The 22,635-nt window shown below is 31.3% G+C and overlaps 1 protein-coding gene across 6 annotated transcripts; it reads left to right on the forward strand.

Moving 5' to 3' along the window:
• The first annotated feature begins 3,025 nt into the window (after positions 1-3,025).
• LOC143236767 (tumor protein D53 homolog) lies at positions 3,026-21,107 on the forward strand. 6 transcript variants are annotated; one of them, XM_076475307.1, is made up of 7 exons: positions 3,026-3,811; positions 4,826-4,953; positions 7,738-7,880; positions 8,466-8,567; positions 11,597-11,677; positions 12,492-12,552; positions 13,293-21,107. In XM_076475307.1, the coding sequence occupies exons 1-7, from the start codon at positions 3,592-3,594 to the stop codon at positions 13,383-13,385; spliced, it is 828 nt and encodes a 275-aa protein (XP_076331422.1). In that variant the 5' UTR covers positions 3,026-3,591; the 3' UTR covers positions 13,386-21,107. The 6 variants fall into 6 exon arrangements, with proteins under 6 accessions (XP_076331422.1, XP_076331424.1, XP_076331423.1 ...); XM_076475309.1 differs by having other exon boundaries at positions 3,027-3,811; positions 13,298-21,107; XM_076475308.1 differs by having other exon boundaries at positions 3,027-3,811; positions 11,597-11,662.
• Positions 21,108-22,635: the final 1,528 nt, after the last annotated feature.

The raw sequence follows: 22,635 nt of genomic DNA on the forward strand, positions 1-22,635 counted from the left end.
ATTTGAATGTCACGCAAAGCTACTCTAGAGTTATCTGCGCTAGCCGTCCCTAATTTTGCAGTGTAAGACGAGAGGGAAGGCAGCTGGTCATCACCACTCACCGCCAACTCTTGGGCTACTCTTTTACCAACGAATAGTGGGATTGGCCGTCGCATTATAACGCCCCCACGGCTGAAAGGACGAGCATGTTTGGTGCGACCGGGATTCGAACCCACGACCCTCGGATTACGAGTCGAACGCCTTAACACACTTAGCCATGCCAGGCCACATTTACGTTATAATGGAAATTAGATATTTTATATCTTCTATAATTATTCATGTAAGGAACCGCACTGAGTATATTTTAAGCTTTCCAAGTTTTACACATGTTAGAAGTAAAGTAAAAATATCATAATTGTTGATGGTAAAATCAGGAATAATTTAACGCATTCTGCCAACAAAAAGTGATAAATATTATATTACTTTAATTATTAATCACTATACAAAACCAGATGTAATATTTTTAGTGTTTTTTATACACTTGAATTTTTTTTATGAATACAAGTTTTTAAATGTGAAATTGAACTTTCAAGAGGGTGTTTTTTTGTTCAAGAGTAAAGTAACATTGAGCTATTTGCAGTGTTTGCATTGCATAATCAAACGCCGTATTTTATTGTTACAAGTTCATGGATTTACCGCTTTCCCACTTGTGAGCTTCAAGATAGTAAAGAGTCAATTGAATACCTTTTCAACTTTGGTGTGACGCCTGAAATTGATAAGTTACAGATGTAATTTTAAAAAAACAACACAATACAAACGTGCTGTTAACAAGTTTTTATCACAAATTTTAGGCATTAATTTCAAATATTTCGACAACTTTCAGCGTTTAAACGATAATTTTTATTTTCTACAAGAAAGCATTTAGGGAAAATTGTCAGTTTGTAACAAGAGAAGAAAAGTAAAATGTAATGATTAAACAATTAGTCAACTCTATAAAACCGAATAATAAATTAGGTACTATTCCACAATAGTACTTAGTTTGTGTACCTAAATTAATTTTGGTTACTGTATGGTGAATTAAAATGAACGTTATAAACGTATAACGATTTTAAGATGCTTCACTGTACGTCATTGGTTAGCAAACCCAAGTTTCAGTGAGGAGCCTTGAAAAAGAGAAATTGAAGTCCACAGCAGCGGGTGCGATAAATTAAATAAAACATTAAGCCTCTATTTCGCATATTATATTTTCAATGTTTACAAATGATTGAAATAAATGGAACAACCATAAGTACCGGAAAACTTTACATATTTCATTAACTCAACGTTTCAACGTATCCCTTCATCAAAAGGTGGGTGTACGTTTAATAATATTTTTTTTATAGGAATCGAGGATGAATATCATTAATTGATCGTGTTCAATCTGCGGTAAATTTAAGGTTAGAGTAGAAACAATCTCAAAGAAAGATAAATGTAAGAGTGTTTCTCAGTTTTCCTGATTCATGTCTTAACTCAAAACTCAATAATATGAACTCATAATGTAGAACAAGACAGTTCAATTTGAAAAAAAAAAAAAAAAAAAACTACAACAAACAAAAACATCTATTTCTTACTGTCATGAGGTAGGGCCCTCTCACTCTCAATCAAAACTACTTTGGTAGTCAGCACTTTATTATCGTATTACAAAATACCATACTTTGGATCAGTTTAAAAAGTGTCATTTTAACTTGATCCATGACAATCGTATAAAAAACCTTTATTGCATTGGAAGAATTATTTTAAAAACATTAAAAAATATTTTAATCACCTAACGTGAAATATCATAGGGTTAATACAAGTACTTTTTTTCATTTAAGTAGTTAGGGTGATAAGTGACTAACAGCGAAGAGTAGAAAACAGATGTTGTGTATATTTGATAACACAGCGTTATATATATAGGTACTGAGCGTGCGTACAAATCCATGAGCTTGAAATACGAGATCCTGTGCTCCCCGCAAGTACAGCGGTAAGTCCACGGATTTAGAACGCTAAAATAAGGGGTTGATTTCCTTCGGTGAGCTCAGTAAATAGCCCAATGTGGCTTTGCTATAAGAAAAAACACGCACTCACAAGATCCTGCACACTTACTAATGGCGTAAGAATATAATTGTAACATTACTAGCTTTGTGAATTTGGCTGCCATTTGCCAGGTTTCTGACTGAAGTTGGCCCGGCATGGCCAAGCGCGTTAGGCGTGCGACTCGTAATCCGAGGGTCGCGGGTTCGAGCCCGCGTCGCGCTAAACATGCTCGCCCTCCCAGCCGTGGGGTGTATAATGTGACGGTCAATCCCACTATTCGTTGGTAAAAGAGTAGCCCAAGAGTTGGCGGTGTGTGGTGATGACTAGCTGCCTTCCCTCTAGTCTTACACTGCTAAATTAGGGACGGCTAGCACAGATAGCCCTCGAGTAGCTTTGTGCGAAATTCCAAAACAAACAAACTGACTGAAGTAATCGAATTTTAATTTTTGTAGGTTACTACGGTACCCTGAATGTGTTATTCCAATCTTATAAAGAAGTTTCTTTTTCTTTTTTCTGGTGTTTTTCAGCATCTCGACATCAGATATTGTTATAGTACATAAAGTATATTAAACATTTACAAAAAAAATAAAATTAGAACAAAAAAAAATGATGTTCGTATAGTAAACGGTTTTATTAATTAACTGTGTGGAAAATTTAAGTTGAATAAAATAGAGGTACCGGTGTAATATTCGTGTGTAATGCCTCTTTCAGTTAACCAAAATATCATTTTTGTGTTATTGTTTTCATTAAAGTATATATTACCTTTACAAGCACCACGCAAATAAGTAACTGTCAGGTTATAAATCTCAAGCCAAGTATTATGTTTAAAATAACATAAATATTTTACGATTTATTTTACCAAGTTATTTATTTTGTGTAACGTTTATTTAAACGTTTTACATATGTACACCAACGTAATGGCATAGTACGTACAAATTAATAAAACTTTGGCAAATACAATATTAAACTACACCTTTGAAAGTTAGCAGGGGGTGTTAACGATTGAACAATAGACTTGCAGTAGCTGACGTGGCTCCAGTGGTCTTTGACCTGTTTACACATTGTCACCGAAGCGAAACTACTGTAGAAGGTTGCAGTATTGTGTGCTACTTTGTGTGGCTGACAAAAAACCTCTGCAAACAGTCGGGGTAGAAGCTGTTTTATCATTGTTCTGCTTACGTCAGACTGCACGAGTCACTCCACCTGTACGATGGTAATGAGCTTTGTTGTAACTTGTTAAACTGAATCTCTAAATGGTGCTATGAAGATTTAGAACTTAGTTCGAACGAAATATATTATACAAAATTATGGACTGATTTAGCATGCAAACCAAATATTATAAGAGAAGAAACGGCTACGTGTAATTGTGTTCATAAAGTGTTTCTCTTTGGTTTAACTACGTACATGTTTTACGTAGAAAGTTTAAGTCACGAGACACTATGTAAAACTTGATTCTTCCCTTTACAACTATCGCTTCAGTTTTAGCAACGGGTGATTTCTTGAATACACGTGCTCTTCAATAATTTTCCCATGTTGTGTAAAGAGTTATAAAGTCTAATGGAACGTCTTTCAAGTTTAGAGGAGGATCATTACGATGATTACGGAATGTTTGACTTTACTGGCCACAGTTGCGCTTTTACAGAAGTGACAGTCCGAAACGGCCAGGTTGTTGTACGTTATGACGATTTAACCAAACCATTTTCAATGACTTCAGAGGAAGAAGAAAAGTACAAAAACTTCCTGAAACTTGCTTCAGCAGAAGAACTGGAAGAATTAGGTATTTGTAGATTTAAAATGTAAATTGTTTTGCCATGATTTAGATAAAAAAATTGTAACACGTCATTTTACGATCAGAAACGTGGCTAAGTTTTACAAGGCATAAATGCTGTTTTTCGGGTACTCAACATCTAGTTTGTTTGCAGGTACGAGTTCGTTGTCAAACGTCTGATTCATAGTTCACTTAAACTTTGATATTTAAATACTACTAAGTAATTCATAAAGCAAATTCATGTTATTTTGAACACGTTACATATTTTAGGAACAATAATTAATTAACATTCCTTTTTATGTTTAATTACACTTTCTAGCTCAGTATTTTATTTGAAATATTACAATCGAAAATAGGGTTTTATCTTTTACCTGTAAAGTTTTAATCCTTCTTAGAAGTTAGAACTATCATACTTTCATACTTTTTTTTTTTTTACTTGCTACTATTAGTTAATTTCTTACTAAAATAGAATATAATTGACTGAGTAATTTTTATTCATTATTACACTACAGACAGGAGAAACTAGATCAAACTAGACCAGAACTACTTTCTCACTCTTCTGTGAAAGATTGAATTTTGAATACATTTCCCTTGTCAGGTTAAAATACATTATGCAAAGCTTTCTCACCCATTTAATGCAGTATTTAGAATGAAAGAAGAGAAATAGCAGGTATTGTTTTAAATAAAATTGTATTGATATTTGTCTGTGATCGAGGACTTCTGAAATCACGCTAACTCGAAGAACTGAGATCAAATAAGATATAGATCAAACATTTTAATTTTTTACCCAGAAATTATAAACAGTCTACAACTGTTTAGAACTTGTTTGGGATGTTGGAAAAAAAAAAGGTAAGAGAAAATTATTTCACGAGGTCACATTTCGGTGCCTGTTGGTGCCATAACTTCTTTAAGGGCTTTCAAGCTGTGTTAGTGAGTTATCATTTCTGTCCACTTGTATCTACATTGCCCTCTTAATTGCTAATGTTGTAATTTCTAGAATTAATTTTGTAATCATTCATTCAGATGTTGGAGAAGAAGATGGGAGCTATAAACGTAAACCCAGTATTCAAGGAAGTGAGGCGTCTGGTACATCCGAAGACTCTGAGGATAAGGCTAAGCAAGAAGCTGAATGGAGAGAAGAACTGTCAAAGGTAGGTCTGACAAACTGGTCTGTATAATGTGGAAATTGGAAGAAGCATAGCTTGTTTAGTAGCCTTACAAAACACCTTTTTAATGGTGGTTTCTTAAATTTTTGCAGTTGGCCCATCAAACATTTAAAAAAATGTCAGTGAATTAGGAAATGGCTATATTAAAGGTGCTACATGTTTGGCTGAAATGGCTGTTTGACTAGTGGAACAATTGAAATACCAGTTAATAATAGCACTAATTATAATTTTAAATTCTGCATAGAACTTTCAAAGATATTTATTTTTAGCTTGTGTAAAAATAAAGGTGTTATTTTTACCTTAAGTGCGTAATTTTTCCAGTTAAAGAAATTTTGTGTATGTACCGTGATTGGTTTTACTAATTTTTTGTACTAATTGTAGAAATATTCTGCAGCTACTGAAAGAATTTTTTTCTTACTTGTAAAGCTCAAAAGTCACTTGGCTAGAATTTAAACTTCACTAGTTACATAGAGACTCAAACACTCAACTTTTGGGTCTTGTTTGAAAACCATTACATATGCTAACTTTTTAATCAGAATATACCTGTACCTGTGTTGGGGCTGGCCATAAAGGTGGGTTGCTGAACTGTTAGTGTGAGCAGAGCATCTCCAAATTTCACTCTGTCTCACCCAACTGAATTCTTCCTAGTAATTTAAATTATATCAATTTTAAAAGTGTATAATGGCCACTGTCTTCTCAAAGGAAGAGTAGCATGAGATAGGCCTAGCCCAGCATTCTCTTTAAACAGGTATTTGAGCCAGTTTTATGTATGCTTTCCAAGAACTACTAACTTCTTTATCTCGTCTGTGACTAGAACTTAAGGGTTACTTGGATTTACTAACAAGTTAGTCATCAAACTTGTTAACTGACTACATTCAACTAATGAATTATTCTCTCGTGAGACTTGAGTGGTAGGAATAATTAGAACTAACAATAATCAGAATTATATTTTGAGTTGTGATTTCAACTGATTAAGATGAACAACCTAAAATTAATAAAAAATAAAGAATGATCATTAAAGAAATATTTTGGTTATCTATTGAATGTTTATTTATGTGACATTAATTGATTTAATTATTATTTTGATTATTTTACCACTAGTCAATTGTATTGGGTTAATTCCCAATCTGTATCTGAAACCCATGGGTAACAGAACAAATCATAATTGAATAAATATTTAGGACTACTTTTGTTATTGAAATTACAGTAGTTAGTGTGTAATTTGATTAACAATGGTTTAAATCCATATTAACAGACATTTATATGGATACTAGTTTAAATGTTTTATATGTCCTTGCTAGTCAGATGTGTTGTGTATATATTATTATTTCTAATATAATGTTCAAACTGCTACTTATCAGTGTTCATGTTATGGATAGATCTTGCTAATAAAATGTCCTATGATTTTTTTTAAAGCTTGTAACAAAGTCTAGCCAGTTTTATAATTTTATAGAAGTGTAAAACAAACCAAGTGAGAGACAATAATGGCCTGTATTGAGAGAGAGAAAATTTGGAAAGTGGTAATAAGTTTAGTCTAACAAAGAAACAAAAATTGCTGTTAATTAGCTTGAAGGATATGGTATGATATGTGGGCAAAAACAAAGGTATCACTATAGATAGTGGGTGTGTTTTGTTTACTGACCTTGTCTGTAATCTTATGGTAGTTGTATTGTATATACTGTGATATCTAACTATAGGTGTTAGTTTGAGGACATATCTCATCAATATATATCATACTTCTGAAATTAGTAGCATGAAGTTTACCTGTTTTTGTTATTGACTTTAAAACTCTGGAATGAATGGTGTACAGAACATCTGTTTTTTTATTCTTTCAAACTGGGTGTAAAATGCTGGAATTATCAGAGCAAGGAAAACCTGATAACTTATCAGAACAGTCACAAATTAATTTACATTAGCTAATAATGTACCTTTGCTTCAATGAAAATACATCTGAAAGATTTTTACTTTGTGATTGTGATGAATAATTAGTTAAATCATATAGATATCAGCTCGTAGCTTCTTTGATTTAGGTACTAAATATGACAGTTTGTGGTTCTATGAATCTTTATATGTATAAGTTGTTATATCTCTATGAAATAAGTATTTCTTTGTAAACACAGTAATAACACTTTTACTAAGAACAATGTTTCGACCTTCCCTAATACCCATATCAGCTGCTCTGAGATACATTTGTATTTCAAGTGGGTTTCTCATCATCAAGTAATATAGTAATGGGTGAAGGTTCTGAATTCAGCTACCACATATTATCCTGCTACTACATTAAGAAAGATATATAAACTCACCTGTGAAATTCTGGAGACATTACTTATTCTATAAACATAACATACTGTTTTTAGCAGTTCAGGCAAATTTTTTATTTTAACATTAAAAGTACAAAGGTAGTTATTTGCAAAAATATTTCTAGTTTTATTTTACTTAGTAGTGAAGTTTAATTTGTATAGACTTTGTGTGGGTGTAATATTGATTAGATAAGATTTTAGTTTACTATGTTTATAATGTGAAAGACAGCATTAAATGGCTAAAATATTACAAGTTTCTACTACATATTTACAAATTGTTTTTACTTTAGAAATTACTCCTAAAAGGCAGTTTTTTAGTGAGATTTCAAACATAAGTTTGTTTGCTTGATTTTGTGTTGTTTTTTTTTAAACATATGGAATAGGACCATCATAATGTTTCAGCTTCTGACCCACTATGCCCTTATTCTAGGTTTTTCATTGGTTAATGAAGCTCTCTCCCTTTGTTCAGATTGATTATGAAATCTCAGGCATCCGTGAAGTCCTGGCCTATAAGCTAAAAAGATCCAATGAACTAAAACAAAAACTAGGAATCACTCCCTGGAAGGAATTTAAAGAGGATATGGAACAAGGAATTCGACAGATTCAAGAAAGGTTAGCACATAAGTAGTCTGTAGTAGGATTACCAGATTTCTGTCAGAAATAAGACTTTGAAAACTTTATTTCTGGTTAGTTGAACATTAACTTAATTCTATCATGTGTCATTAACTTATGAACAATTTTGAATGTATTAACTAAATCTAATGTTTGTAAAGCACTCAATAAAAGAACAGACTGACACAAAAGTAGTTACTGGGCAAAGTACAGAAATAAATCAAATATCTTAAATCTGTAGTAGTTCTTGATTATATTGTAACTGAGAAGTTAGTTATTGTAGAAAAACTTTCTTTTATTTCATCTACCTTTTTTTATTTTCATCATCTGGATCAATATAGTCAAGTTTGTGTGGTAGTTGTAACTAAATTTCTTAGAACTTGTGAGCTAAAATGAGATGAATCACCTTTTATTTGTTTAATTAACCCATCTCCCATGAGATTTTATACACAAGTACACCATGGATCAGTCCTTGGGATGTTTCTCTTTCAAATTATTTATTCTTGTAGAAACTTGTGTAAATGTTTTATTATATGGCTTGAGAATGAGCATCCTGGTAACCTAGATTGTTTTTCTTAAATATAGCTACCATAGGACGAGTCAAACACTAAAACAAGCTGGTGAAAAAACTTCTGTAGCTCTTAGCAACATTGGATCAAGTGTGAGCAAGAAGTTTGGAGAAGTTAAGTAAGTAGTGTTTTTATACTTTTTGAAAAATTTAAAAAGTAGATTTAAAAAAGATGTTAGAGAGCTAACTTCTTATAATTTTGTGGATATTTTAATATTAGTCAGTCTTATTATTTTTATCTTTTAGAAATTAGAGTTGAATAACAAATAACTAGATATAATATGATTATGGACTGAAATAATTAGCTTTTAATTTAGATTTTAATAGTGTAAAATTAGATTAGGCTTAGTTAAAATTCAACTTGTAGTGTAATTTTAAGACATTTAATACATTAGTTAATAAATACAGTCTGAAAACTAGTTAATTGTCAAACTATGGCTCAACTTTGTTAATGACAGGCTACTGTTATTTAATCACTATATTGATTGCTTATTTTTAACTCTACAAATAATACATTGATTGAGACCAGTTCAGGGGTTAAGCATTTCCAGTTTGTTAGGCATGATAGGTATTCTTTAGGAACTCTGGACTACCATGAACTTTTAGGGTGTTGAATTTATATGCTGAGCTTACAGATTGGAGAAAAAGTTGATGGCTATTTTAACTAAAGAGAAGTATAAACACTGGAAAGTGACAGCAGCAGATAAGATTGGCAGTGTCATTCAGGAAGTTAGAAAAATGGCATTAGGGTTAAAAGTAGTGAACTTAATTGTAAAGACCCTATTATACTGAGCAACAGATTTCAGCCTTTGGCTTATGTAGATGAGAAAACTGTTGGAGATAAAGCAATAAGAATAGAGGTCATGAATTATTAACTTAAAGATGTTATAGATGATTCCTTGACACTTTACAGTGAGAATAAGATTTCAACTGTTAATGAAGTCATAATTATGGATGATTTTATATCATACATATTGATTGAGAATTGTTAGAGCCAAACCATGAGGGGAGAGATTTGTATAAACTTTTGAAGTTGGATTTTTTCAATTGATCAAGAAACCTACTAGAAATAATGTTATTTTAGCTTTATTGTTCTGATATAGAAATGGTTGAGAGGATGTAAATTGGGGAACACCCACATATAAATTATCATTGCTGTGTTAGGTTTGATGCTTTGCTGCGTATGGAAATTGGGAATAGTGATATTTTGATTCTAAATTGCAAGAAAGTAAATTTTGAAGGGATTCAACAAGAATTATTTATTGTGAATTGGGCAGCTGTGTTATTCGGAGACATTGAGCAAAGGGTAGCTGCAATTAAAAACCAGGTTGGCTCACAGAGTTTGAGATAAAATTTAAAGAAAAGCATCACAAATTTAAACTAACCAGTATTATAAAAGTTGGTCAAATAGGAAATTGGGACATCCAAAAGGATATAAAACAAATTTGGCTGAAAACATAAATTAACAGTAAGGATTTTTTTTTTTTTAAGTACACTAGGGGTAAACAGAATTTAGAATAGGTTATAATTTCATTGTATGGGTCACTAGCTCATCACCCGTTAGTACAGCTGTAAGTCTACGGATTTACAACTCTAAAATCAGGGGTTCGATTCCCCTCGGTGGGCTCAGCAGATAGCCTGATGTGGCTTTGCTATTAGAAAAACCACACCACCAGGTCACTAGCTAGGCCACATTTGGAGTGTTGTGTTCAGTCTTGGACTTCTTACCTTAAGAAAGACATTGAATTGTTGTAAGAGGAGGGCTACTAAAATGGTTCCTAGATGAAGGGGTTGTCATATGAAGAGAGATTAAGATCCTTAAAATTGTTTTCTCTTCAAAAAAGATGAGCTAGAAAAGGATCTCATTGAAGTGTTTAAGATTTTAAAAGGAATTGATAATGTTTGTTTATTAACATTTGTAATACTTAACAGTAAGAAATATAGAACTAGGGAACAGAAATATAGATTTAGGTAGGGTAGAAACTATCTTAAATAAAGTTTGTTTATCAACTAGGATGGTTTACCTATGTAAGTAGACTCAGATCTAGGAGTATTTCTGCATGTTTTTACTTTCATCTAAAGTCAACACAGCTCGAGTCTGCAGAAATTCTATTATGGTCTCAGAAAACAAGTGGTTGTTTCCAATTGAATACTGAAATACTATGATTAGTTATTTGTTGCCATAGTAAACTTAGATTTTTCTCACCTTTGATTTTTACAGACAAACTAAACGTTTGCTCCAGGTTTCAGAGATTTGTTTTCATTGAAGTTGGTATTGCTTAGGACACTTGTAGAAAAACCTGTTATTAGATCAATTTTTTTTCCCCTTGGTGGAATATGTTTTCTTATTCATGATGTTTAAAATAAGTGAAAATCAATGTTCTGTGACCATGTAAATGATAAACAAAACATATACTGTTTATGAGTGCTAAAATAAATTTTATTTAAAGGATTATGTAATCTTGGCTACAAAATTGAAATATTTTCCTTTAACTATTTTTACTTGTATTACTAGATTAAAATAGAGGTTTCAGGATTTTTGAATTATAACCTGAGTTGCGAGTTAATGAATTTTTAGGCTTTCCAGTTGATTTTATTGCTATCGTTACTGTTAGCATGTAGCTGTAAATAAAAAAAACAGTGAAAGTGATACACGTTTATTAAGAGTGCTGGTCGATATGTAGATGACCCCTTCATGGATCTCCAACAACATTTAACATAGTTTGAAACATCTGTAAATTGTGTTTGAAAAATGTTAAACAAATAACACATCTGTCTTAATTTTTTTGTTTTTTTATCAGTATTGTTCATTGAATATATTTTGATTTTTACAATTGTTTTTAAACAGTTGTATTTCCAATATTAAAAGAAATTGTGAACTAAGTTACACCTGATGTAGGCCTGTGGCAAAAATTAGCTGTTTTTTAGTAAATATATTTTGGTTGATAAACGTTATAAAAAAATTTTGTTTGAAAGTGTCACAAGGTAATAAATTTATTTTTATCAACAGAAAGTTGGTAGTTTTAGTACAGTGTTCTTGTGGATATTTATAGGGAGAAACTCGTGAAACTCTACTAATCACTATTTTTTATATTACAAGTTTTGTATACTTAGCATATGTGGTGTATTTTCATGTACAACAATTAAGAATGAACAGACTGTCTTATCCAAAGTTACTGTACCCGAAGACTGGATTTCCTCTAGCTTTTGAAAGGTTTTTGCAACAAACGTTAGAACAGTTTTGTTTGTTAATTCTAAATACTTAAATAACTTTTAACTCTTATTTTAACATTAATATTTTATATTTTTACATTTATTTAAAGTAATTCATGAATAGAAACTTTATTTTCAACTATAAACCCTTAAAAATATGTTATCCATTTCTTAATTTTCAATCCTTTCCCTAGTTTTTGTACAGACCCTGGTTGAAACCTTGTGATGTCACATGAAGTGGTTTAATGGTTCACTGATAAAACCAACCTGGCATAGCCAGGTGGTTAAGGCACTCAACTTGTATTCCAAGGGTTGCGGGTTCGAATCCCCATCACACCAAACATTCTTGCCCTTTCAGCCATGGGAGCATTATAATGTTATGGTCAATCCCACTATTTGTTGGCAAAAGAGTAGCCCAAGAGTTGTTCTTGGGTGGTGATGAATAGCTGCCTTTTCTTTAGTGTTACAGTGGAAAAGTAGGGATGGCTAGTGCAGATAGCCGTCATGTAGCTTTGAATGAAATTTAAAAAAACAAAAAAGACTGATAAAACAGCTAGAACTAAGTTTAACTATTATTGGATAGATCAAGAATTACTCTCACATATTAATAGAGTAAATATGTACAACATTAGGAGTTGTTTTTATAATTTTCTTCATGCTATAAAATATAACTTGATTCTAACTGGCAGTAGCTTTCATATGATTTTATATACACATTCTATAGATCATAAGTAGTTTCTTTAATTTGAAAGTTATGTGAAGCAAACAATAAACCTGCCTATTACAAATAAAATATTTTCCTACAAGTATATGATTTTTTTATTATTTAGAAACTCCCAGACATTCAAGACAATTGAAGAGAAAGTGGAAACAGCATATGAAAGTGTTAAAGTATGGTTTACCTTTAAATTGTACTTTAAATTAGTTTCTAGTAAATTTGATTTATTGCATTTGTTAGTTCTACTACTTTTATTACAGGAAGGGTTACTTTGAACTGTGAATTTACTAAAAATCAACACTTATCAAAATGATAACACTACTACTACTAGCACAAAAATTAACTTTAGGGTTAGAACACATTGTGCATATCTTTGTAAGACATTCATACAGGTAATAAAACTCATACCAGTTTCAAGCAGTTTTTGTTGGCCACATGTAATTAGGCTGATGTAAACATTAGTAAAATGAAAATAAGTCATATGGTAAGTATGAGTTTTATTTCCTTAAAGTTTTTACAGTGTCGTAAAATAACTAAACTGTCATTGCTCGATATAGCTTAAAAAACCAAAACAGGTAACATTGGTGCTTTTTTGGCAGTCTGAGAGTATGGAATTTATGTATGTCATTAAATGTATTAGTGTTTAATTAAAGATGTGTAAGTAAATGTGAAATGTAGTTTTGATGTTTGTAGCTTAATTTATCCTTCTTCTGATCACTTTGTGATTACCATTTAAAGTTAGAAAGAAACAAGACAGATGTTACCATTTTGTTACTGATTATTGTAAAAGTAACAGATAGATAAAACTAGAACTAAGTTTACATTTCTTACCATTTGATCTGAACATTACTTCTGTTGTGATATCACGTTTAAGAAATTATTTTGCAGTTGATGTCATTCATTCTTCTTTCAGAACAGGATCCCCAGATCCATGAATGACAACCAGAGTGAAGTAAAATATTCTGTTGGGACAGCAGCTCAGGCTAAGAACACTGTAGATCCGTAATTCTAAGTGTTTGTATTGTAAAGTATTCTGTTGGGACAGCAGCTCAGGCTGAGAACACTGTAATTCTAAGTGACTGTATTAGATGAAAACAGTTTATGCAATTGACTTTTGCCTTAGCCTTTTTTGAGGAATAATTTATTGGAAAGTTAATGTGTAAAAGTGGTTGTTATACTTAAAAACAAAGACTTACTTTTTTAAAAAAAAGGTGTTTTGTTGCTTTGTTAAAAAAATCAGATTAATACTTTTATGTTTAGTAGGAACTTGATTTATTATCGATGCTTTAACTGAAAATGTTTATCAATAGATAATCAGGAAGAAGAATATATATGTATTAAGTTAAAATCATTTATTTGTCAGATTATTAATGAAATTTCAGGGGTAATGATAAGCAAACCACTTTTAAAGGTTCTGTCTTTTTTTGTATTTTGGACCAGGTTATTGTGATGCTTGGTCTGCTACTGATTTTTCCATTTGTTTAAGATGTATTTTACTTAGCAGCAATGTTGAAATGTTCATAAGCAACATGATCATATAAATCTGTTTGTTTGTTTTTTTAATATATATTAATATTAGCAAGTGTAGAAAAACGAAAATTAATCAGAGTACAATGGTGTTAATTGATACCGTCCAGGTAGTTTTTCTACCATACTTCCAAGTGTAACTGGCTCTTCCATGTGACAAGTTTAATAACAATTTCAACATTGCTGATTTAGATTTGTTTGTTTTGTTTCTTGAGTATGGACTGAAATGCATTAATTATTGATTTAACTTTTAGCAACAAAAAAAATTTCTGTGAATTCAAATGTAGGGTTGGTCACTTTGGCACACCAAGAACAATTTTGGTACAAAATCTTATTTTTGGGGTCTTTGTTCATGGTATCTTAAAATTCATCTTTTGTTTATTTATTTCAGCTTTCATTGTAGAGCTAATTTTGACTGCACTAAGTTTTAACAATCTATTATAAAGTTTTATACAAAAGGGGAAGGAAAAGATTAGTAAAGAGGCTGTAACCCATACACAGGTCAACACCATTTTCTCAGGGATGTATTTGTATAGCATGGTTTTAATACTGTCTCTTCATGATTTTGGTTTTAGAAGAAAAGTGGTTATCTTTACGCTGGAGGTTTGTACCTTTTACATTATGGTTGCAAGATGGTTTTATTGCAGAACAAGAACAGTTACAAAGAATGCCTACCTTCACTTTGCTGCTCCTTTTCAAGAGTGCATATATTTATATTGGACAAGGTCAAATTGCCTCTTGAGAATATCATCAAGTGCAGATAATTTTTCTATAGTGTGATAGAGTCTCAACCTAACATGTCCATGAAATGTGGTGTACAAATTCTGTCACACTTAACAGAAAACCATGAAAATGCCATATCATCTCTCTCTTTACTGAAAAAAAAATGCTTCATGTGATCTGGGATTGGTTTCAGACCAAATTTAGGGAAAACTGGTTTTCCATCTTGTGTAAAGTATTGTGCACATTGGTCTCTTAGTTTTTGAGATTCAGGTGGAAACACAGGCGCACATGCACGTCCCTGGGTGGAAAGAGGGGATAATGTTAAATTGATTAAATGGCTCTGTACAAGATTTAACAATTAGTTAACAGCATCTTGAGATAACAACAATTTAATGTCTACTTTCTAAATAAGCAGCTGTTTGCATAGGGCATCTTCTGATGCAAGGTCTGTAGAAGGCTAGTAAGATTCTCAAGGTGTAACATTTATTGTTAAGCTTGTACCAGTGCCTTGATATTTCTTGGTTGGTCGGTTGGTTTTTATTGATATACTTTTATTGAGGAAGAAAAGGAATCTTATGATTTGATGATTTAAATTTCCAGACAAAAAAAAGTTGTTTTGTTTTTTATTATTTAAACTCCATTTTCTCCAAAGACTGTCTAATGAAATAGTTCTTATTAGATAGTCTGTGGGTCCATTTGGCTTATGTAAATTGTTAAACTAGCTCATTATAAGTGTTAAACTGTATATAAAACAAAGTACAAAGTTACCCTTTTACCCCCAGTGGCTTAGCAATAAGTCATGTTTAGAAACCTGTGATGAGCAGAGCACAGATAGCCCAACGTGTAGCTTCGTGCATAATGATGCTACCTAAACAAGTTTTGGTTCAGTTAGTGGATAAAATTAGGGTTAAAAATGATTGTCTTCAAATAGTTCAACTCTCTCACATGGTGTAGAACAAGCACTAATGCTACTGTTTGATGTAACAGTGTTGAATGTACAACAGGATAGCAACCATCAACTTCACCAGGTTTTGTGACAATTTTTCAACTTGAGGTATGCACAAGTTTTTTATTCTCTCTGGTGTCCACACCAGACTGAACAGAAAATGTAAAAACTACCCTCTAATTAAATCTGTATACCATCTTTCCTTTTTTCATGATAATGAACAATGAATTTTAACAGTAATTTAGCAATTGACAGAAAAAGTATCTTGCAAATAGTTATAAAATTTGTTATAGCTGTTGATTCCACTTTTAAGTCCAGTCTCTTGGTGGATGGTTTTGAGCTTCAAGGTTTATAATTCTACCATGATAGACTCATTGTAGATAAGTGATTGAATAGTTTTGCACAAAAACAAGTACCTGTAACTCTGTCCATTTCAGTCTTTGTTTATTTCAAAATGGTAAACTGTTTGTGTAGGGAACAAATTACATGAAACAGGTTTGTAATAAATGCAATTTTTTATAATACAACTATACTTAGATAAATTGTTGTATTTTAATAATATGTTAATCTTTTAGTTAAAGACCTGTTATCTGCACTTCTAAAGATATGTTGTAAGAAATGTCCCCTTTTAGTAACTTTCAATCTTAACATGTTGGCTGACATGGTAAGTTAATTTATAAATAAACCTTCAAGAGGTCGTGGGAAGCAGCCAGATTCTCCCCTTACATGCCACATAAAAATTTGGCTTTGAAACATAATTGTCTGTGACCCACCAGTGTATCAAACTGTCCATAACTAAAAGTTGGTTTTGACCCTCTGGTGAGGAAAATGTTAAAACTTTATTATAATCAACTCTAGTTTGAATTAATATAAATAATTTGTCCACATTAAGAGACTGTTATGCTAATTAATTTTCGTAGTCTGATTGAGGAACTTTTTTTGGCCTGATTACTGACCAATAATCATGAACTAAGTTGTACAGAAAAGTGCACACAGTTTGTAGCTCTGATTTCTTTTTTTTTTAAATGTAAGTTTGTTTAGTAAAAAGAAAATATAAATTAAAAAATGATAACCTTGGTTTCAAGCTGTTATCTATAGAAATAACTAAAAAATGTTCTTTGGACATGAAACTAGAGGTCACATCAAGAATATATTTGAATTCTGTGATAATGTATACATGTCAGAAGTTGTTTTTACTCATTATAATAATTACTGGATTCTGGGGCAGGGGGCAGTTAGTTTATTCCTTTCACTTTATTTTACTAAAAAAAATCTCACTTTTGTGATATTTCTTTACATTCCAGATAGTACGCACATTGTTTGAAATTAGTTCAATAACAGCTTGTGATATTCAAGACACAGTTTTAACAGCACTTGGTTAATTCACTCACTGGATAGGGTTGGTTATTAAGTGACATTCTTACAATTTCTAACAAGTGTATAATTTACTTGTGTTATTACAAGCTAAAAGTTTTGAGTCTTCCAGTGAACCTGTAAAGTCTATTTTTAAACTAGTCTGAACAATTTGTATGTATGTTTATATTTCTCTAAAGGTGTGTTAAAAATAGAGAAAAGAATGTATTTTATCACTGCATCTGTAAACAAAATATGTAATAAAAGTTTAATAAATGGATAAATATTTGGAAAAATATAAAATATCAATTTTGATCCTAGTGAAATTGTGATTTTTGTTCAGGTTAAATAATTGGCTGTTAGCCAAAGAAGTTGGGGAAAAAATCTTAAAACCATTTTTGTTATCTAATGAGTTTACATAAACTTGTATTTTTTTTCGTGTTAAAACGTATATTTTTCTTTAAAAAGTGGATGTGAAATTTGTTTGAAAGAAAGTGGACAAATTGGACAATCTTTCAAATAATATTTTGAAAGTATTATAAATGAATAATTGTCTGATCTATAACTTGGTTGTGTTTATAGTGATATTCGTGTTGATATAGTGTACAGTCTTCTGCATGTTATATTTCATTGTTCAAAATGTTTAACATGATTCATTGGTACTGATATAAAGAATAGCTATCTTAAGTCCATAATAACTGTTGTAGGGGTTAAGAAAAAATCTTGAATTTCAAGTTATTGAAAATTATGGCTTTTCTGTTTATATATACTTTCTCTCTGGAAGAATATAGGTGAGACGGAAACAATATTTGTTGTTTTTGTTTCAAAAACCACTTTTTTGAATGGTAACACATAAAACTAATTGAAGTTATTTTTTAAATCTTGTTAAAATTTTTTATTTTAAACTGTTGTAACATACATGGTCTGTTTTGTAAAATATTGTATAAATGTAAACAAAACATGCATATATTCTGGAGATGATTGTTTTGGTTTATTGATGGTTCTATATTAGCAGATTGCTAGGTTTAAGACTTAATATATTTTTATTTTAATACACTCATTAGCATGGAAACCATGCTATCAGCCATTTATTGGTATTTTGTGTGGTGGTAATTGTTAATTTATTATATTTGATAAGTTAGATTAAATATTCTTTTATAAATAATCCTCAACTGAAGAACCCTTTTCTGCAATTTCATCGTCTGAAGTATATTCAGAAAGTTTAACTCGGTGACTGGTGTTTCACCATATTTGGCACAGTCTGCTTCTGCATTTGTGATGTATATGGTGTAGCTTGCAAAAATTCTTCAAGCATTTAGAGCGGTTACAGTCACTGGGTAACGTACCCTTTATATCCAAACTTCAAGGTAAAGTATTGTTATGTAGAGTTGGGAACAAGAGTTGAAAAGTCAATGTGTTGTGTAAGTCTGGAAAACCTGGGATCTTGCTTGAAAAATGCTGGGTGTTTGTGGGAGAAGAAAGAATGTGTATTATACTTCTTAGTCTCTCTAGTAGTGCAGGATCCTTCAGTACCCAGTTTAGTTAGTCATTGACTTAAAGGCTCAGATATTTTTCCCTCAATTTTTATATACAATTTGCATTATTTTTATTAAGAGTTTGATATCTGTTTGTAGACTTAATAGTTTTGAGCTCCTTTTGTAAAACATGGCTAAAATGCATTTCAAAATTATTTTAAGCTTAATAATTTTGGTGTGTATGAGGAGGGGTATACTAGTATCTTTTCTTTTACAAAAGCCTTTGAAGTGTTTATTATACAATAAATATCAAGAAAAGTGGGTAATAGAAATGTGAGAGCTGTTATTTGTGTTGGAGGTTAATTCAAAATTTCTTAAATGTGGACTACCAGAAAAATGTGACAACTTGTTGGCCTTTGAAGATGTCACTACTGAAAGGAGGATATAGCTGCTTTACCTGATAACTTGGATCCTATACTGAGTTGGCAAATAAATAACAGATGAGTTTTGATTGTAATAAATGGAAGGTAATGCATGTGGAATATCACCATTTGAATTATAATTGTAATTGGAATAACCTAATAGTGTTATAGAAGAAAGAGATCTTGCTCTTCTTGTTCATCAGTGAGCTGTTGCTTGTGGTATGGTGAACCAGATTTTTGGTTGAGTTTACAGTAGTGTTGAATGTAAGTTTAAAGAAGTTATAATGATGATCTGTAGGTCATTGGTCAGACAGGTTTGAAGTCCAATTCTTGAGCTCCTTATTTTAGAAAGGACATTGAATTGATGGAAAGGGCTCAGAAGAGGACATGAGGATGACATTTAGGGTGGAAAATTTATCGTATGAGGACAGGTTAAGATGTCTGAACTTATTTTTGTTGAGAAGAATTAGAGGGAATTTAATTGAGGTCTTAAAGATTGTTAAGGGAATTGATGCTGTTGATGCATTGGATTTTCTTGTTTAATGGTGAGAATGGTAAGACTAGTGTTCACACTAATTTTAGCAGAGTAGAAGTCATCTTCAGCTAAGACAGATTTTTTTTTAACAGGGTAATGGGCCTTTGGATTGAGTTGCTTTCAGATGTGGTAGATAAAATTAATTTAAGAGTTTAATGAAAAGCTTTATAAATATTCAAATTATAAGAGACTCCTTTAAGATCTTTTGTTTAGTGGATGGGTTGGGCCGAGATAAACCAAAATTTTTATGTTCTCCTTTAATGTTATCTTGTAGCAGGAAAAGTGTAGTATTGATACTTATTTTGAAGTAGCCACTTTTATTTTCCCCTTATTTTAATATTTTATTACTATTGTATTCATCTGTATTTTAATGTTTACATTTATAATACACTAGGGGAGTACCTGAAGTTTCAGATGAAATAAAAATGTTTGTGATAAGGGATAAGAAATTTAGTTTTTATTTATTTATTTATTTTTACTTAAACTATTAAAAGTACAATCAAAACACATAAAAGTACCAATGCTGAAGAGAAAATCGTACTGTTTTCAAGAAATCTACTAATATGAATTTAAATCTGGGGAGTTTATCCCGATTCCAATTACCTTTCTCATATCATCCTGTAATCACTGTGTCATGTTAATTGCTGATTGATCAAGAAATGTGGAAAGGTATACGAAAAAGATACTGACGTTTACTTACATAGATAAATTATCTACACGATGTATAGAAAGTTTGAAATGTTAGGATAAAAACAAATGTTGATTATAATTGAGTTTAGAAGATTTGAAGTGTAATCTTTGTGTCGATAAAAGAGAAAGTAAGACTTAAATTTAAAAGCAAAGTAACCATTGCAGGAAAATGTACCCTTTTATTTAAATGACAGATTTTACTGTCTTTTTTTCTTTTTTTTAATGCCATTTCCCATATATTTAAAACGTATTTACACCTTTTTGTATTGATTTGTTAGGGTTACTTTCCCACATCTTTTACTTTCTTTTTAAATCTCGGAATGTGAACATGAAAAACAAATATGTTTGACACGATGAAAATGTTCATATGTAGTCAACACACTGTTGATATTTATTGTTATAGCCGTGAACGGTAAGTTTGAGAAATTGTAACACTAATAATTGGAATTTGATTCCTGTGGTGGCCACAGTGCATATAATCCTGTTTGTATCTTAGTGCTTTGCAAAAGCAGGTTAAATATATGTGTTGTCAATAAACTAGTTCCGTCAATAAGTTTTTAGAATATGTGGTGTTTTCCTTCGTTACAAAATTTGTAGTGCATACTAGAGGAATTTGCAAATTTTGATGAAAGGTAAAACGACCTTTACACTTCAGATAAATATAAAATATATTTTTATTTAAACCAACATTTCGCCTTTGCGGCTTTTTCAGGGCTAATATACACAACTATTTGACGAATATTCTAGTATCGAGCATATGTGGAGTGTAAAGGTCGATTTTTTTTTCTCTACTTCTCCATTACAAGACCAAAACGAAAGGGGAAATGCTGATATTTAAGTACTATTTTGAAAGTCTAACATTGTAAATGTACTCTCTACGTAGTGTTCTAATTACACCAGTTTAGAGTGTAGCCTGAAGCACAGTAATAATTAGTTTTAATTGACCAATACTGATTTTGTTGTTTCTTTATTTGTTCTTCTATTTTGTGCGTCTGTGTCTATTTTTCTAAATAAATACTTATTGAACTTTGAAAATAAAATTGAGTGTTTTATTAAATGTGATTTGTTTTATTGTTTCTAAACTATTTCTGCTAGTAATAAAACATTATTGTTAGTCCTATTTCATTTGTAAGTGCTGCAAGGTGTATATACCATAAAATTATGTTGCGAAATTAGTTTGAAAAGTATTCTTTTAATGAGTTGAAAAATGCACGTTTTAAAATAGTATATTTGTCTTTCCATCAGTTCTGTTAGATAATCCAAGTCAATTTTTAGGTTACGTCTGTAAGCATTTCTTTTAAACAAAAACAGTATATCTCCACTAATATTTTACTGTTTTTATGTCGATGCAAGATACAAATTTAAAGCTTGTTTCCGGCTTATGTAACATTGGGCTGTTAGAAGACTGCGATCACCATATGTTTGTTACATAATAATTGTGTAATGAGACAAAAGAGTACAACAAACCATTGTATTTTGTTTCTATAACTTCTCTCCAGCTGATGAAAATCAAAATTCAAATACAAGGGACCGTGGTGGGGAGACTACAGCAGATCTGGCTTGATTATTTTGAATGCTGATGTGTACTGTATCTCATAGAAAAAAACATGGGGAGAACAGCTTCCCCTTACTCCTTGTAACCCCGTCTGTGTTGTCATTTATAGTGGTTCAGCCAAAAATGGGTCATGCGTGGGTTTCTGATAGATATGTTGGTCTTTTAATAGGGAGGTCCAAAGCTCGAGCTGCAGTGTGCAACCAAACATATTTAGCTGTTTCAGCCAACACGCTCTTTAAAAATCTTGCGTATCGTTGGTGACGAGTGCTGCTGGGTGGTTAATTTCTAGTAAGTACTGTGAGTTTCATATCTCGGTGCTCAATCAGAATCACTCCAGAGATGGTGGTAGACTGTTGACTGGCTGCCTTTCTTCAGTTAAAATTTGGGAACTAATCAGGCAGATAGCCCTCGTTTAGTTTTGCACGAATATCCAGAACACAACCAAAAGCCTAAATGAATTTCAGATAATGGAAATATTTATTAATACAAGTACTGAAAATCCAATAGTTTCATCAACTTGTTTTTTGTTTGGATAATGTAATATCGAACTCTTAGTTACAATCTTATTCGATGTAATTCCAAAACATCCTAGTTTATCTCTTTGTTTCAGAAATTTGTTTATACGTACAAATTTAAAAGGTGTATTCAGATTATAACCGAAACTATGTATATTAAACACAACGTTGGAAATTTTCATTCTAGCTGTTAAACTAGGTTGCATTCCGTTTTTATTTTGATAATTCTTGCTTTTAGAATGTTATTTCTATAGTATAATATATTAATTATTATTTGTATTTGTGTTGTTTTGTTTTTTCCCAAGATTTGGAGGTAAGTATCGTCACTGTTCAAGATTTTGATTGACGTAAATGTTGATAAGGTCATTACTTCGTCTCGGTTTGAAACATTCGTCATAAGGCTAGAATTTATATTTATAAATATACTGTAGAGTATTTTGATATTTTGTTACAAATTAAAAGGTTAATAGTGAATCAAAAGATCAGTTTCAATGCAGTACTCTTGAAGTAAATAA

This window comes from Tachypleus tridentatus, chromosome 13 (genome assembly GCF_004210375.1).
Source record: "Tachypleus tridentatus isolate NWPU-2018 chromosome 13, ASM421037v1, whole genome shotgun sequence".
NCBI classification, from domain to species: Eukaryota; Metazoa; Arthropoda; class Merostomata; order Xiphosura; family Limulidae; genus Tachypleus; species Tachypleus tridentatus.